This window comes from Setaria italica, chromosome IX (assembly GCF_000263155.2).
Source record: "Setaria italica strain Yugu1 chromosome IX, Setaria_italica_v2.0, whole genome shotgun sequence".
NCBI lineage: Eukaryota > Viridiplantae > Streptophyta > Magnoliopsida > Poales > Poaceae > Setaria > Setaria italica.
This window is the reverse complement of record NC_028458.1, coordinates 3,347,322-3,361,171: the sequence shown is the minus strand read 5'-3', so window position 1 is coordinate 3,361,171 and position 13,850 is coordinate 3,347,322. Positions and strand designations below refer to the sequence as shown.

The 13,850-nt window shown below is 50.3% G+C and overlaps 3 protein-coding genes across 5 annotated transcripts; 2 read left to right on the top strand and 1 right to left on the bottom strand.

Moving 5' to 3' along the window:
- The first annotated feature begins 3,090 nt into the window (after window positions 1-3,090).
- LOC101759738 (uncharacterized N-acetyltransferase p20) lies at window positions 3,091-6,798 on the top strand. 2 transcript variants are annotated; one of them, XR_002675816.1, is made up of 2 exons: window positions 3,091-4,907; window positions 5,087-6,122. XR_002675816.1 is itself a non-coding variant. In XM_022823090.1 (2 exons), exon 2 carries the CDS (start codon window positions 6,127-6,129, stop codon window positions 6,640-6,642), a length of 516 nt encoding a protein of 171 aa, XP_022678825.1. In that variant the 5' UTR covers window positions 3,091-4,907; window positions 5,087-6,126; the 3' UTR covers window positions 6,643-6,798. The 2 variants fall into 2 exon arrangements, 1 of the variants encoding a protein (XP_022678825.1); XM_022823090.1 differs by having other exon boundaries at window positions 5,087-6,798.
- Window positions 6,799-6,835: 37 nt separating this feature from the next.
- Window positions 6,836-8,027, top strand: LOC101777978 (uncharacterized N-acetyltransferase p20-like). Its single transcript, XM_012842887.2, has 2 exons — window positions 6,836-7,159; window positions 7,283-8,027. Exon 2 carries the CDS (start codon window positions 7,307-7,309, stop codon window positions 7,874-7,876), a length of 570 nt encoding a protein of 189 aa, XP_012698341.1. The 5' UTR covers window positions 6,836-7,159; window positions 7,283-7,306; the 3' UTR covers window positions 7,877-8,027.
- On the bottom strand, window positions 7,959-13,575 carry LOC101778373 (glutamate dehydrogenase). Of its 2 annotated transcripts, XM_012842886.3 has the most exons (11): window positions 13,259-13,575; window positions 11,271-11,355; window positions 11,042-11,182; window positions 10,732-10,845; window positions 9,928-10,149; window positions 9,749-9,823; window positions 9,355-9,471; window positions 8,894-9,144; window positions 8,667-8,742; window positions 8,489-8,575; window positions 7,959-8,380 (listed from the first exon to the last, which is right to left on the bottom strand). In XM_012842886.3, the coding sequence occupies exons 3-11, from the start codon at window positions 11,147-11,149 to the stop codon at window positions 8,195-8,197; spliced, it is 1,236 nt and encodes a 411-aa protein (XP_012698340.1). In that variant the 5' UTR covers window positions 11,150-11,182; window positions 11,271-11,355; window positions 13,259-13,575; the 3' UTR covers window positions 7,959-8,194. The 2 variants fall into 2 exon arrangements, with proteins under 2 accessions (XP_012698340.1, XP_004981456.1); XM_004981399.4 differs by lacking the exon at window positions 11,271-11,355.
- Between the last annotated feature and the right edge of the window lie 275 nt (window positions 13,576-13,850).

The window sequence follows — 13,850 nt, the reverse complement described above, 5'->3', positions numbered from 1 at the left end:
GCGGTTCGACTTCGAGGCCCTGGCCTACGACCGCCGCCGCGAGGACTGGCTCTGGAACCCCCTCCCCTCGCCGCCGACCGACGAGCGAGAAGCCCGGATCGTCTCGTTCGCCGACGCCAGCGCCGGCGGGGCCTCGAGCGGCGCGGCGTTCAGGGTGTCGACGCGGCTCGGCGGCACGTACGCGTTCGACACGGCGCGCGGGGCGTGGCGCAGGGAAGGCGACTGGGCGCTGCCCTTCTACGGCCGCGCGCAGTACGTCGCCGACTATGGCCTCTGGTTCGGGTTCTCGGACTCGGACCGAGGGGGCTTCGGCCTGCGCGCGGCCGACGTCGTCGACGGAGGCAGGCCGCCGGCGCAGAGGCACCTCTGGCCCGACGTCGACGGCCTCGCGGCCCACGCCGACGAGTGGTACCCGGGGCTTGACTATCTTTCGTACCTCGGGGGTGGCAGGTTCTGCGTGACAAGGTTCTTGACCTCCACGCATGGGCGGACCCAGAGGGTAGTCCAGATAGGCCCAGGACTACCCTAAATTTGGCCCAAAAAATTCCTAGCAGTTCGCTTTCATAACCCAAAACGAAGAATTAGTCCAGCAGCCCAAAAAAAAAAGGGCCCCGCAGCCTGCTAATCATCCGTAAAACTTCCCATCGCTGACCACGGATTCCGCTGACTGGTGACCGCTGCCCACAACACGTCCATCCCTAGGAATTAGCCGTGCTATTCCTGGGCCGCTCGAAGCACGACATTTTAGCACGATCCAAAGCACGGGACAGTATGATAAATTTTGGACCGTGTCAGCACGGTACGAACGCGAGGGTCATGCCGTGCCTAGGATCTCAGCATGATAGGTGGCACGGCATGGCACGTATTTTGGATTGTGCTTGGTCGGCGCAGCACGAAAATAGCCCATTAGCATATTTATAGACTATATCATCCTAATATTATAAGTTCTATGTGTCATATAACCTAACATAGCTACTGCTATGAAGAAAATCATAAAATCTACCTTAATCATGATAACGATCGTTCATAACATAACAATGTTGCATTCTCGTATGGCCACAAACAATCATAACATTTACCTACATCATCTATATAATAATGTTTGTTTCCTCTATTAATTTTAGAATTTTTTTCCTACATATGAGAGCAAAGCATGTGCGAGTAAAATGAGCACCAATAAAAGACAAGCACATGTATCGCGAGGGCCGTGCTTGGGCTGACATGGCACAAAGTCGTGCCGGTGTGCCACGGGCCGTGCTTGGACCTAGTAAAAGACTTGTCGTGCCATGCCGGCATGGCACGACGTGCCTAACGTGCCTAGAAGTCCAAGCACGATGCGGCATGAGGCACAAGAGGGCCGGGCTAGGCTAGCACGGCACGGCCCAGGTCCCAGCTCTACCTAGCGCATACTTGGCTCAGGCGTTCGCCGCTTGGCCACCCGTCCGACGCGCCGCAAGCCACCGATGCCATCTATCAGCGTATTCGCCTTCCCTAACTCTGCAGATTCCCCTCACGGCGACGGGTGATGTTTGTGCTCTATTGTCTACTCCATCCCAATCCCGTTGTTGGGGAATTGGCCCACGATCACATGCCAGAGGGATCGTTTTCCTTCGGAGCAATCCCGTGCTCCCGGAGGTACCTCTCCCCACGGGGGGCTGTCCCATCCTTCCCCCGCCTTCCCGGGCCACAGAGGTTAGGAAGGCGGGAGGCCGTGGAAGAGGGAGGCGAGAGGGGGTTCCGGATTCCCCAAGGTCCCAACTTACTGGGGTCAACTGAAGACCCCTGAAGTCCCAGCAGGACGACCCGCGGGACAAAGTCACCTGGAGCCCTCCCAGAAAATCTCCAACTCCTGCGAGAGCATCCTCACCCCCGAGAGGGACTGGTGGGCGGGGAGCCCCAGTCCGATCTCCGAGCTGGATCCCAGAAGCAAGAATCTTTACCTTTAGGCGTCATCCAAAGAGAAAAGGTGACCACAGCATCAGCCCTAGGTACGGGGTGCCACACCCACCCCCCATACGGAGAGGGGTCACCACGTTAGCCCTAAGTACGGAGGACTTCCGTACCCAAGAGAGGATATTTACTTTACTACCCCTGCGGCCCCCCTTCTAGAGGCTCTCCCTCCGGGAGCACCGTACCGAGGGCCGAGGAGTCTTTTGACCGAAAAGGTCTCGTCCGCCAAGACTATAAATAGGAGGAATCATGGACTAAGCAAGACACAACATTCTAGCCACTTAGTCCCCTAGAAGCTCTTAGGACAATTGCCTTGTTCCGGAACCACCCTCTACTGTTTGGACATTTTGTAGCCACCAACACCTGCTTTCTGATTGCAAATTACAAGTATGGATTCACTGATTCAGTGATCGATGGGTGTGTCCACAGTCTATTGAGAGATGTGATTCAATTGTTAGGGGTTGCTTAGCCAAATCAGTTTACCTTCTGGTTATTAATCCCACTGTTAAACTGTACTCCAATCCAACTTTCAATTGCAAATTGTAAGTGTAGATTCTAATCATTGTGATTTAGGTTATTAAATACCTGTATTCGAATTGTTGGAGAATTTTTGTAGTTTGATTACCAAATTGTGCATTGGATTATACCGTATTATGTATTAGTAGAATTTTGTACTAGGACTACCCTAGTTTCAAATTCTGGGTCCGCCCCTGCCTCCACGAAGAACTTTCTGCACATCGCTGTCGTGACGGCGCTGGAGGCTACGCTCGCCGCGGGGAGCGAGGAGATGCATATGGTCAGGAAGGCGTCGAGGTGCTACCACTTCTCCGCTCCCGCTGAACTTGGGTGGGCGTTCTGATGCATGAGTTGTCTTTTTGAGTTGGAACAGACACACGCACACTCTTGAACTACGAAGCATAAACTTCCCGTAGATTTGTTGCCGGACACATACCTTCTTTTATTTTTAGATAGAAGAACGTCCAATTTTCGGTGATATTTATTTATTGTTTTGCTCTCTGCGTGTGCGTGATGCTGTAAGCTTTGTGGCGTCGAAATTTCGCCATGGTCGGTGAACGTGTAGTGCTTTCTGGCCGCTTTATAAGGGCAGCGATGACCGCTCCCGGGCTCAGAGCCTCAGACCAAGAAACGCAGCACGCGTCCGCCGGCGACGCCATCATCCCACCGGCTCGGACGCCATGATGGCGTGGGCGTCGGACCCGCAGGTGGCGGCCTTCTGCCGGTGGGAGCCCTACGAGTCCAGGGAGCCCCTGCTGGCGTTCCTCCGCGACACCGTGCTCCCGCACCCGTGGTTCCGCGCCGTCTGCGCCGTCCCCGGCGGCGCGGTCGTGGCGCCGTCTCCTTGGCGCCGACGGCGGAGCGGTGCCGCGGGGAGCTCGGGTACGTGCTGGCCCGCGCGCACTGGGGCAAGGGCGTGGCGATGGCGGCCGTGCGAACTGAACTCGAGCTGAGTACGAACTGAGCTCGAGTTCCGTCCGTGCCGTGCCCGTCTCCTCTCCTTTCCGGGCGCGTCTTGCACAACTTTCCCTAATCTATCTAGGGATCGCATCTATCTATTCTCTTTCACCAGCGCCGTGCCCCCATCGATTCGATCTCCTTTCCCCCGCCGCCTCCTCCTCCTCCACCCCTTCAGCGCCGCGCGTCAGCCATGGTTGCTGAGGCTCCTTTCGTGGTGCTGAAGGACTCCGTGGCTGTCCACGGACTCACCGTCAGGCCGGAAGAAGAGCGGGCAACCGTCGCTCCGGGGAAAGATTGGCCAAGCATCCAGATCTCTCGCAAGAAGGCCCATGGGTGCGGGAACCACGGCCACAAGTTGTTGGAGGGCCTCACGCTCTACTTGCACAGCGACTTTGCAACGGATCTCGGCTCCTTCCTGTCCATCGGCCTGAGCGATGAGGCTCGTCGAAGCATCGAAGCCAAGCTCGGCGCCGCCCCCGGCGCCACCTCCTGGCATGCATGGTGCGTGCCGAGAGCACCGTAGAGATCGTGACCGAGCAGCTCCTCGCCCTCCGATCGCGCCTACTCCCTCGTCTACGACTCCACCGACGCGTCGCTCAACATGATCCCCAGCATACCGCGTGGCCTCATCCCCTCTTTCACGGCGGCGCCGGTCTTCAGGTCCACCGGCGTTGCCCGGGATCATGAGCTCGTCCTCCTGGCGCGCAGAAAATGGCTCCAACTCAGCAACAACAACTACCGTGTCTGCGTGTGCACTCCGGAGACAAGGGGGAATGCAGAACCTGACAGCACCGGCCTGTGGCAGGTAAGGAAGCGGTGCTTCCCGGAGCTGCCTTACGCCTTGTCGGTGGATGAGGTGTTCTCTTTCCAAGGCATGCTCTTCTGGGCCGACCTCTCTCAGGGCCTCGTGTACTGCAGCCACCAGCTGCCTGCCGGGGAATCTCCCGTGGAATTCGGCTTCACCAGCTTGCCCCGCGGGTACCTGGTGGATGAGGAGATGGCGCCGGAGCCGCTGAAGATGGGACGGACCATTAGCTGCATTGGCGGCTGCATCCGGTTCGTCTGCATTGACCGTCACTCGTCCAGTCCCGGCGACTACACGGTGAACGTGTGGACTCCGGACCTGGATCACCGGCAGTGGAAGGATCACAAGGGCTTCCCGTGCCTTTGGAAAGAGATCTTGAGGCAGGCCGGCTTCATGGATGCTGAGGCGAGGGACGTGGTGGCCCGGTACCCCGTCCTGATTCCGGGCGGTGCCCTCTGCCTCCTGCTGTCCAACATGCCCGGAAAGCCTGGTTACATCTGCGGCTTCGACATGGGCAACAAGAGTCTCCTGTGGTCCGGAACTTCGTGACTGTGGTACCATTTATTCTGTTATCCTGCCTCGCAATTTCTTCAGCAAGTACTATCCTCCAAGCAAGGGAGCACGCAAGAGGAACCAGCCTAGCAAGACGGAGCTGCCAAGGAAAGCCAGGTTTCAGGTTGATCCACTAGTACACCGCTTCATATGAACTTGTGCATGTCAGTCATATTTACTGAATCTGCGCATTACTACTATTGTCTTGATTCTACAGAACTGTGCGAATCATACTTGCAGAATCTGTGTAATGGTGTTCCATTTTGTCTTAACCGTTCTATCATCGATTGTTTTATTTGGCAGAAATGGAGGGACTAAAGCCAGAGAGCATCTGATGAACATGCTGAAAGGCATCAAGATGAGAGTTATCTTCTACTAGATCTGGACTCTTCCAGAGCTTGCTTACTTGTTTTTTGAAACTGAAGGCCCGAGCTTGCTTACTTCATTACTTGTGCTTGCGTCTTAATCTTGATGCACTAAACATGCATGGATTTATCTGATTGCTTCCTGTTCCATGTATGTTCTAATGGTAGCTCCGTTATTAAGAACAATATATATTTCAGGGAGATTCCTCTGAATATTCTGTGTGTGCCTTGCCTGATGATAATATGCTGGGTCTTGTGTATTTGTTTGGGATGTTTAAGATGTGTTTTCATGTTTTTGCTTGATCCGTTTCTTTTAAAGTTCGATACATGTGGCTCGTGGTCAATCGGTTCAATAATTGGGTTTGGAATTTTATGCTCTATACAGATAGAGCAGGAGGTAGCAGATAGCAGACTCAGTGAACATCGTGTTTATTTTCTCTGAGTTGGATTGATTTGCATGCATGCTGTAGTCCTAGTTGTTGAAATGTTTGGGCTTGTTACTGTTATTCAGCTAGGGTGCAATATCACGTGAAATGGACTAGCTTTTTGAATGTTGATAAAACAGTGGAAACCATAATAGATGGATCTAAAAGAACCCTTGAATTATTTGTAGGATGTATGCCTTGTCTTTTGAGTTCCAATGGCTGGGCGTTCTGATGCATGCCTTGTCTTTTGAGTTGGAACAGACACCATTTTGTCAAATCCCCTTCTACTGTCAGTGTGTCAACTAAACTTCCAGCAGAATGTCCAAAGTTGGGTGATTCTTGTTGTTTTGCTCTCTGCGTGATGCTGTCAAGTGCGAACTCTCCTCTGAAGTCGAAATTCCGCCAGGGACAGTGAACATGCTGTTGTGTTTTCTGGCCGTCTTATAGGTGCAGCGGTGACCGCTCCCTGGCTCAGAGCCTCAGACCAAGAAACGCAGCGCGTGTCCGGCGGCAACCGCGATCGGAGCCCATCATCCCACAGGCTCTAGCGCCGATGGCGGAGGTGACTCTCCGCCGCTTCGAGCTCACCGACGTGGACGCCATGATGGCGTGGGCGTCGGACCCGCAGGTGGCCGCCTTCTGCCGCTGGGAGCCCTACGAGTCCAGGGAGCCCCTGCTGGCTTTCCTCCGCGACACCGTGCTCCCGCACCCGTGGTTCCGCGCCGTCTGCGCCGTCCCCGGCGGCGCGGTGGTCGGCGCCGTGTCCGTGGCGCCGACGGCGGAGCGGTGTCGCGGGGAGCTCGGGTACGTGCTGGCCCGCGCGCACTGGGGCAAGGGCGTGGCGACGGCGGCTGTGCGGCGCGCGCTGCGGGACGTGTTCGCGGAGGTGGAGGGGCTGCGGCGCGTGGAGGCGCTGGTGGACGTCGACAACCCGGCGTCGCAGCGGGTGGCGGAGAAGGCCGGGTTCCGCCGCGAGGGCGTGCTCCGTCGGCACTACTGGCACAAGGGCCGCGCCAGGGACATGGTCATGTACAGCTTCCTCGCCTCCGACCCCCTCCCCGCCGAATGATCCCATCCGGCCATCCCATGGCTGTTCCATGCGTCTCATCTTTCCTACGAAATCGTTGGTGTTTCTCCACAATCTTTTATGCAATCCAGAACAGTTTGTATCGATGCAAATGAAAACCTCGTCTGCCTGAATGAAAAACTGCTAATTTCGCATCAATGTTGTGTTGTTTGGAGGATGAAGATGTTTGGACCGGTGCCGTTTCTGGTGGGACGTGCCGGGATATCGATGCTCTTTGGCTGGTGTCTTTGGACGAAGCAGCGCTCAGTTGTCACTTGTGAGTTCCATGAATTTCACTGGTGTGGTTGATGGATGATTGGAGTTGGGTTGTTTGGTACCGCACGTGGTGCTCCAAGAGGAACTGCTTCGCCGCTTGGCGCCGCGAATAAAGCTTCTCGGTGCCCCGTGTCCATGAGCACGACGTCATACCAGACGCGATGGAGACCATTCTGACCATCCATCTTGGCTCAAACCTCACACCATCAATCGAACACGTCACTCTGCTGCTAATCCAGATTAAGTAAAGCCCGATCCTTTTCTCTTTCATCATTTCATGAGATGTGGCGTGCAGGCGTGGGAGCGCACTTTGATTAGTGCGCCTGAAACCAGCCATAAAGCAGTGACAGGGCTCCACTAATGACAGAGCTGAGCATCGGAGGCTCAGAGGATGGACCAAGAAGAAGCGCCGGCCCAGCCGGGGTCCATGCGTCGCGCGGACGCGGTCACGCTCCGGCCGTTCGAGCTCGCCGACGTCGACGCCATGATGGCGTGGGCGTCGGACCCCGAAGCCACGGCGTTCATGACGTGGTGCGCCTACACGTCCCGGGACGCCCTCCTCGCGTTCCTGCGCGACGCCGTCCTGCCGCACCCCTGGTTCCGCGCCGTCTGCCTCGCCGGCGGCGACGGCGAGCCCCGCTGCCCCGTGGGCGCGGTGTCCGTGACGCCGACGGCCGACCGGTGCCGCGCCGAGCTCGGCATCGTGCTGGCGCGCGCGCACTGGGGGAAGGGCGTGGCCACGGCGGCGCTGAAGCGCACGGTCGCCGCGGTGTTCGGCGACCTCGAGGGCGTGGAGCGCGTCGAGGCGGTCGTGGACGTCGACAACGCGGCGTCGCAGCGGGCGCTCGAGAAGGCTGGGTTCCAGCGGGAGGCCGTGCTGCGGAGCTACTGCGTGGTCAAGGGAAGGCTCAGGGACATGGTCATCTACAGCTTCATCTCCACTGACCCTCTCGTAGACTAGATTGATGATGGTATAGAAAGATGAGCTGCACATGTATCTGCAGATCTCACAACACGGTTGGGTGATCCAGAGTCTTGCAAAAGAACCCAAATGGCATTGCTGCTTGCAAAACAAGAAGCATCTCATCTGTGAATTACAGATTTATTACTGATGTTTTTTCGCCTCAATTGATCTCCAACAAGAGATACGCACTTCGTGTAATTATTGACTGAACTTGTTTTTCTCAAAACCCCGTTGATCGGTAACCTAAAGAAAAATTAGGCTCGAGAAAAACGCGCGAGGACACAGAGACACAGGGCATGGTATGAGATGATGAGATCAGGCTTCCCATCCCCTGAGGACGGTGGCGCGCGCGACGCGGTTGACGCCGAGGGTGAAGGCGCCCATGCGGAGGTCGCAGTTGTGGCTCTGGCACATCTTCTTCACGTCCCCAAAGGCGCGTGTCATGTACGTCCGGAGCTCTGTGTTCACCTTCTCTTCATCCCACATGAACCCCTGAATGTTCTGAACAATCGAAGCACATGCCCATGGTTACATTTACATTGCACTGAACAAAGCACAGGAAATTGTGCAGTAATTGACAAGCAGTTTCAAAGGACAGGAACTACTGACCTGAACCCATTCGAAGTAACTGACTGTGACACCGCCGGAGTTTGCGAGTATGTCTGGCAGGATGAGAACGCCTTTCTTTGAAAGGATCTGGAGATGAATACAGGGGAAATCAGAAAACATTACAGAAAATAGTCAATTTCTTGTCAATCTGTCTTGAAACTGTAAAGACAAGACTTGCCTCGTCTGCCTCAGGGTCTGTGGGGTGATTGGCAGCCTCAATGATGTACTTCGCTTTAATGTCGTTAGCATTGTCCCTGCAAATCGATGATAGAAAGCAACATATTATTCAGGTTTGAAGTTACAGGAACAAAAGGTATATATATAACTGAAAGGCATTACAGTACTGATGAAATAGAAGTGATTTTTTCAGTAGGGTAAAATGTACAGCAATGAGAAGACTTTTACTTGTTTATGACTCCCCCAAGTGCTGCGGGCATTAAAACATCGCACTCTTCAGTGAGCAGTGAGTTTGGATCGATCGCGTCTCCTCCGTTGAAGCCCTTGATCCCTTTGTTCTCTGCTGAGTGCTTCACTAGTTGTGCGATATCAATGCCATTGACGTTCTTGATAGCGCCTGTGACATCACTGATAGCAATCACCTTGCCACCAGCTTCAGTGATCAGTTGAGCTGCCCAGGAGCCAACATTACCGAATCCCTGAAAAAAGGCAAGCGAGGCACCTATTACTGAAGAGGCAACCTCTGCAGATGATATTTTTAACTGTGACTGCTTGAAACAGAGGTCAGCTGACAGGGCAGCCTTAACCATGAAGTTGTTCTCGTAATCGGAGCTGAAAGGCGCAAATATTGCAATTCACGGACTCCAAAAAATTATATCTAAACCATAAGGCTTAACCATATTATTTACCTGTATTACGAAACGCTGTCCTGCAATGCCTTTGCCATGCTCTGCAAGCAAAGCTTCAGTAGCAAACAGAACTCCCCTTCCAGTAGCTGCATCTCTTCCCAGTGATCCTCCAAGGTCCTGTATTGAGCAGGAAAATTCACAAAATATGCAAGACGCTGAGAAGATAAACCAGCTTCCCCTGAAGAATCAAATCCTTTGCTTCCATCCAAACAATCATTATGACTGCTAAACACACGATGTTACTGCAACCTAGATAAATTCCAAAGGATTGTTCTTGGAAAAAATGATTTGATAACCTTTGCAGAAATCTTCTTAGTACCTTACAATTTTAATTCGGAAACATCATTTTCAGTACACATACATGTCCAGAATTGCAGGATAGATAGAAACTTACAACAGGCTTTCCTGTCACCACAGCAGGTGAGTAACCATGGAACTTTGAGTACTCATCAAGTATCCATGCCATTGTCTACATTCATAAAACAAACAAAATAGGTCATATTAAATAAAATATAAATATGACTAATTTTCATCAAAGTCTGTTGTGAAATAATATATACAAAAGAAAATAACCTGTGAGTTGGTGCCCATATCTGGTGCTGGAACATCAGTATGGATGCCAATCAAGTCATGGATTTTCTGAGTAAAAACTCGGGTAAGCCGCTCAAGCTCAGAAATGCTCAGTTCCCCAGGACTGCATCCTATTCCACCTTTAGCTCCTCCATACGGTATGTTGGCCACGGCTGTTTTCCATGTCATTAGTTGTGCCAAGGCATTGACCTCATCAGGATCAACCTGAGTTACATAAGAGCATTTAAATTTCAAGACATGACATGGTCATACATGATCTGGTTTTACTAACACCTTTCAAAGATTCTTAAATAAAGATAATCAATTTTATTGCGAGCTGTCCCTAGTTCTGATATATATTTGTTTTTCATTGCTTCAGGAAGATACTGCAAATCTAATCTAATAACATGAACAGCAGAGCACTACTCTTACAGTGGATTCCTAAGAAACCTGGAATTTATGCTTGAGGACTATTTCAACTCTTTATGCTTATATGGAAATACAGCCAGAATGTGACCCCATATAGCTCTGTTAGTTGTTCCTAGTTTTCAATATACTTGGTCTCAAAAAATAAATTGCAATATACTTTTGTTTTTCATTTCTTCAGGTAAATATTGGAAAACTAACATTATCAACTGAGAACTATCCTATGTACAGTGGGTTCCTGAGAAAATACTAGAATTTATGCTTAAGGATCGTTTCAATCCTTTATGCTTCAGGACAATTTCGAGTCAGCAAAAGTGTTGCAAGAATCAAATGCTGACAAGTGCTACCGAGAAAAAAGAACCGAGCAATATATTTGCATACCTCATGGTGGTATCTGATTCCACCCTTCATAGGCCCCCTAGCATTGTCATGTTGAACCCTAAAACCAACATAGGACGCTAAAGTCCCATCATCTTTTGGGATTGTGCATTCAACCTGCAACCACAAACTCCTTGTTACTCAAAAGTTGAACATAGTCTTTCACAGAGGAACCTTGTAGAATACTGAACCTATTCAAGTAAATATTTTTTATATGTTGGTCATATTCATCAGGAATACAGGAGCCAACACGAGCAAGTAAAACAACAGAAAACAGTTTCAGATCTAAAAAAAACTGTAGTGGTTTCATCACCTTGATCTCCCTGAATGGAATGAGCAAGCTCTTCTCCAGCTTGGAGTCGAGGCCCAGCAGCTTAGCTGCCTGCTTGAAGTTCCTGCTGGTTGCTGCCAATGCATTCATCCTGCTCGATGAAATCTCCCTTCAGAATCGCACCTGAAAACAAATCAAGAAGACCAATGGGATAAGCAGGAATCCAGAAAACCTAACCGCAAGAGCTAGAAGAAGCATAAACAAATCAAACCTGTTCGAGAAACCAAAGATATATTTTTCTTTTATCTTCCCAAGGCACAACAAAATATAGCTACTGAGGAGAGGCCACCCAAGCTCTGGAGGAGTTCCAATGTTAGCAGGTATACTATATATAGCTGCTTGGTGGGTTGGTGTATTTCAGTTTGGTCAAGAAAGTATAGGCAAGTTGTTGTGAGATGCTAATGGCGACAAAATGCTGTTACTGCCCTATCAATCTATCACACATCTGACCTCTATAGTTGTAATTAGAAGTATTTACTGTATATATGGGGCAAAAGAGTGATTGGGAACTAAAATAACTGCTCGTGTTCTTTTCTTTTAGAATAATCTGCAGTCAATCTATGTGATGTGAAGATACCAATTCTTTACCATTGCTGAGACTGATCTTTGATCTGGTCATGGATTCATGATTCAGACAGCCGCACGGAAGTCAGACACTCGGTGCTTATTTTTTGCAGGAAAGCACCCAGAATTTCAGTCACAAAACCAGTATAAAGAGTGCTCAAGAAAGTCTCCAGCAATAGAAATATGCCCACTCCGCTACATGTGTACTTGGCTGGGTGACCTGGGCTTGTACTGATTGTACAGCCACAGTGTCACATGCTGAATATTCAATTGCTGATTTTCTAAAGGTGGAGATAGCACATAATGATTTTTTTTTTCTTTTGAAGTGATAAAGCATAAAGCACATAGTAAGGCTGCCTTTTAAAAAAAAAATGAACCAGCAAGAGAGCTGCCTGTCCGATGGGTCAAAAATAGGTATGCAACATAACACGGCTGCCATTTAGTTAGATACAATTATGACTTATGGCGCGAAAAGGCTTCATTATTAACGTTACTGACACAAACCATTGTCTGTGATTCAGAAATACCACGAGGATAGGCAATTTTGAAAAGCACATGGCTGACTCAGCAATGACACGCTATGGAATTATTTAGGCCTTTAGTGCTGCATTTGTTAGTATAATATTAACTAAAATCACAAGTTTGTCATGAATCGGAAGGTTGCTTTCACCCTCGAATAAAGCCTTAAGTTCAGACAATGCATTACACACGACATAGCCATAGGTGCGTAGCAGTCTGCAGTGCAGCATGTGAAGCATATGCCCATATATAGGCCAAATGATGCGGTGACAAGATCACATGCCATGAGTTAAGCAGTGCGGCTCATTTTAATAAATAGACTCGCTCAAACAATAATATAGACCTATTAGGATAGTATTCCACCTTAGTTATAGGATAAGGCCATAAGATAGCATTAGTGATTAGTTCCACCAACCCGAGAGCATATTCTGAAAAGTGATAACAGATCGAGAGAGAGAGAGAGAAGATATGCTCTGTCCTCATCTTTGCTCTCAAGAGTCAGACAAAATGCATTGGCTAGACAGCCAAAATTCAGCAAGCTAAAGTCCCCAAACATCAGGATGCCTGTATTATAATAGCCATTTTAGTTTGTCATTGTAAAATCTGAAGAGATGTTGAAATAAACTCCCTAAAAGGTAGATCGGAGAGATCTCCCTCTGAACCTTCAGAATCTTACTGAAACTTAGGAGGGCATTCTCTCTTATAACCAAGCAAATCATTGGAACGCAAGCATGATCTTGAAGGTATGTAGCTGAGTTCTTTCAAAATTAGTACCAGTAGAAGTGTAATACACGAGACCAATGAAACATGGCATATCTAATTTTTTTCCGGGGTCGATGTACGGGTGCCTGATAATTTGAGACTCATGCAGTGGTTGTGGGATATTTTCCTTGACCTAAATGGAAACAGACCAACCACTACATATTCTAGACCCAGCAGTACAATCATCTAAAAAAAAGGAATAAAATCGCAAGCAGGATATCAAGATGTGTAAACTAGTCTATACATCTCAGTGTAAACACTACACAGAATAAAACTAGCTAGATTCCCACGAGAAAATAAAAAATCTGAAGCTTTCAGTTCAACCGGAAGCAGTTGCAAAACAGGGTGCCTTACAAGCAGGGCTAGCAGGAAGGCGGAGAGACGAATTGACTCGACCGAGGAATTCTCCACCACAGTGTGTGCGCCGGTGCCATCAAGGCGGGGGATTGGAAGGGGTTTTATAGGGGGAACGCCTGCGACCGCGATGCATGGGATGTTTCTGCTGGGGCGATCAAGATATGGGGGAATTCCGAATTGGTGCTAAAGGCCTCGGCGGAGGGGAGAATTGGATGATGACGCCAGGACGACGGTGCTGGCAATTGGAAGAATTGGATCCACCTGTGATTCCAATTGCTTTGGGTTTGGGGTGAGCTGGGCTCGGTGCGTGTGCGTGTATCTCATTCCCTTCTCCGTGACGAGAAGTTGAGAAGAGCAGATAGGGAGAGGGCCCACGCCGTCCTCTCCCGTCTTCTTGGCCGTTCGAAGATGATCCGACGGCTGGATTTGACCTGTTTCTCCGGCTTTTTCGGCTCATAAAAGGCATGCTGTGCCATAGGGGTTAAGGTATTGTTTGGTTCTTTAGTTGCTGGACTGGACTAAACCTTAAACTTTAGTCCCTACTTTATTTTGATGCTGGGGACTAAAGACCATTAAAGCAAATGAACAA